Source organism: Chionomys nivalis, chromosome 2 (assembly GCF_950005125.1).
Source record: "Chionomys nivalis chromosome 2, mChiNiv1.1, whole genome shotgun sequence".
Lineage (NCBI taxonomy): Eukaryota > Metazoa > Chordata > Mammalia > Rodentia > Cricetidae > Chionomys > Chionomys nivalis.
In genome coordinates, this window is record NC_080087.1 from 71338768 (window position 1) to 71341053 (window position 2286).

Genomic DNA, 2286 nt, shown 5'->3' on the forward strand with positions numbered 1-2286 from the left:
GGGGCGAGAAGATGAGGATGAGTTTCTGATTAAACCAAAGACAGATCCAGTTGAGATACGATGGAGGGACCATTGCCCTGTCATAAGACCATAGATAATATGTATTTTTCATTAATTATGTATTAATTTTCATAAGATATAATTTAAGAATAGATATATTTAAGTTCTGTTGTCATTATTGAAGTTGTATTCTTTTATATAATATTATATATTCAATATCACTATTTTCTGGATTTGTGTTTCTTTGTATGGGCTGTCATTTTTCATTGTTTCTAACAGGCCAACATCATATTGACTCAAATGCTCCATTTTCTGTGAAAACTAATAAATGTTCTTCCATCAATACATTCATTCTAAGGTATCAAGCATTCCTAACAACCATACACACATGGAAAGTAACTACTATAAGAATTTTTTGAATGAGGTCATTTTATGTGGTCTAGGCTGGCCATCAACTCCTGAAGTTAATGGATCCTCTATTTAAGCCTCTTAGTAGTAAAGTTTTCTTCTTCCCCAACAAAACTGCAAGTATTTTTTTTTATTCCTTCTGCCAAGACAAACAGCTTGTCCATAGTCTGAAAGAAATGGCGCCAAATCACATGACAGACATCTGGAACCTCATAATTGGACTCATTTTCTTATCACAAACAACAATTGGAATTCTCGGAAATTTCTCACTTATGTTCTACTATGTAGTCCTTTACTATAGAGAACGTACATTAAAGCCCGCAGATATGATTCTTTTCAATCTAACAACAGCCAATATCATGATCATTCTCTCTTCAGGATTGCCCCACACAATAACTCCTTTTGTGTTGAGGCAGTTATTGAATTATTTTGGATGTAGATTAATTTTTTACATTGAAAGAGTTGGCCGGAGTTTGTCCCTTGGAACCTCCTGCCTCTTGAGCGTCTTCCAGGCCATGATGATCAGTCCCCCGGAATCCTGTTGGAAGGATCATAAAGTCAAAGTTGCCAGGTCCATTGGCTGCATCATTTCCCTACTCTGGCTTTTCTACATATTGATGCATATGATTTTCTTTATCTACCCATTTATTGAAATAAATAACAAAAACATGACAAGAACACAAGATTTGGGATACTGTCTTATTGTACTATACAATGAAATCAGTGATTTACTGTTTGTAGCATTGGTGGTGTTCCCAGAAGTCCTTTTTTCTTTGCTCATCATCTGGTCCAGTGGGTTCATGGTTGTCATCTTGTATAGACACAAGCAGAGGGTTCAGCACATCCGTAGAACACATGGTTCAAGAAGAAACTCCCCTGAGTCCAGAGCCACAAAGAATATCCTGGCACTGGTGTCTACCTTTCTTATTTTTTGTACATTATCTTCCATCTTACAAGGCAGCTTTACTCTTTCATATGATCACAACTGGTGGCTGATGAACATCACTTCATTTACTTCTCTATGTTTTCCGTCTTTTGGGCCATTTGTTGTTATGAATCACTACTCCATTGTGTCCAGATTCAGTTTTGTCTGTTACAGTAATAAAAAATGTTGAAACATATTTTAAGTATGTAAATTGTCATAGAGTCAGTGTGGGTTCACGCAGGTCCATGGAATGAAGGCAGAGCCACTTTAAGGATGATTTTCGCCTTTCCATCTACATGGGGCTCAGCATCTCTCAGACTGAGATGCTCTCCCTTAGATCATGGCATTTTTATTGTTATGTAACTTAACACTTTTAGCAAGTTCATTTTCACACCACAAACACCGTATCTGAGTATCTCAAAGGGATAATGCCAAATGAAAATTCTCTATTCAGCATACCAGCCAGTGTGCAGGAGCTTTTCCAGTGCCAACCTTTGCTTAGTCTTTGAACCCCCAGGAAACATTCAGATAAAACTACAAACAGAAGGTCCCAGAGACAGGGTAGCAATCACAAAAGGCAGATAAAAGAAGGATAGCTGAAAACACTCCTCTAGGGGCAAGCCAGTTGTATCTATATATGGATTCTCTTTACAGATTCCCCTTCTGTTTGTACTTTAAATTACGCAGCATTACAGCAAATATGGCCTCTTTTCTTTCTGTATTACAATCTTGTGTAAATCAAAAGACACATTAAAGCCAATAAGGTTACTGTTGCAAACAGAAGAGTGATACTTGCTAAAACAAGAAATCTATTAAAGTTATCCATGTGGCTGAATGAGGCTATGGTGTCTGCAAGCTTTCCATAACATTCATTCCTGTCATATCAGGTAAGTGTTTTGTAAACCTTGTCTTAATTTCTTGCTGTAAATCATAACATTTGAAAAAATTTGGGT

At 36.8% G+C, this 2286-nt stretch overlaps 1 protein-coding gene across 1 annotated transcript; it reads left to right on the forward strand.

Moving 5' to 3' along the window:
* The first annotated feature begins 584 nt into the window (after positions 1 to 584).
* LOC130868336 (vomeronasal type-1 receptor 4-like) lies at positions 585 to 1523 on the forward strand. Its single transcript, XM_057760598.1, has one exon. It carries the CDS (start codon positions 585 to 587, stop codon positions 1521 to 1523), a length of 939 nt encoding a protein of 312 aa, XP_057616581.1.
* The last annotated feature ends 763 nt before the right edge of the window (positions 1524 to 2286 follow it).

Bases quoted from the DNA above. Each gene is read 5' to 3' on its own strand.
- LOC130868336 (XM_057760598.1), top strand. From the start codon at position 585: ATGGCGCCAAATCACATGACAGACATCTGGAACCTCATAATTGGACTC.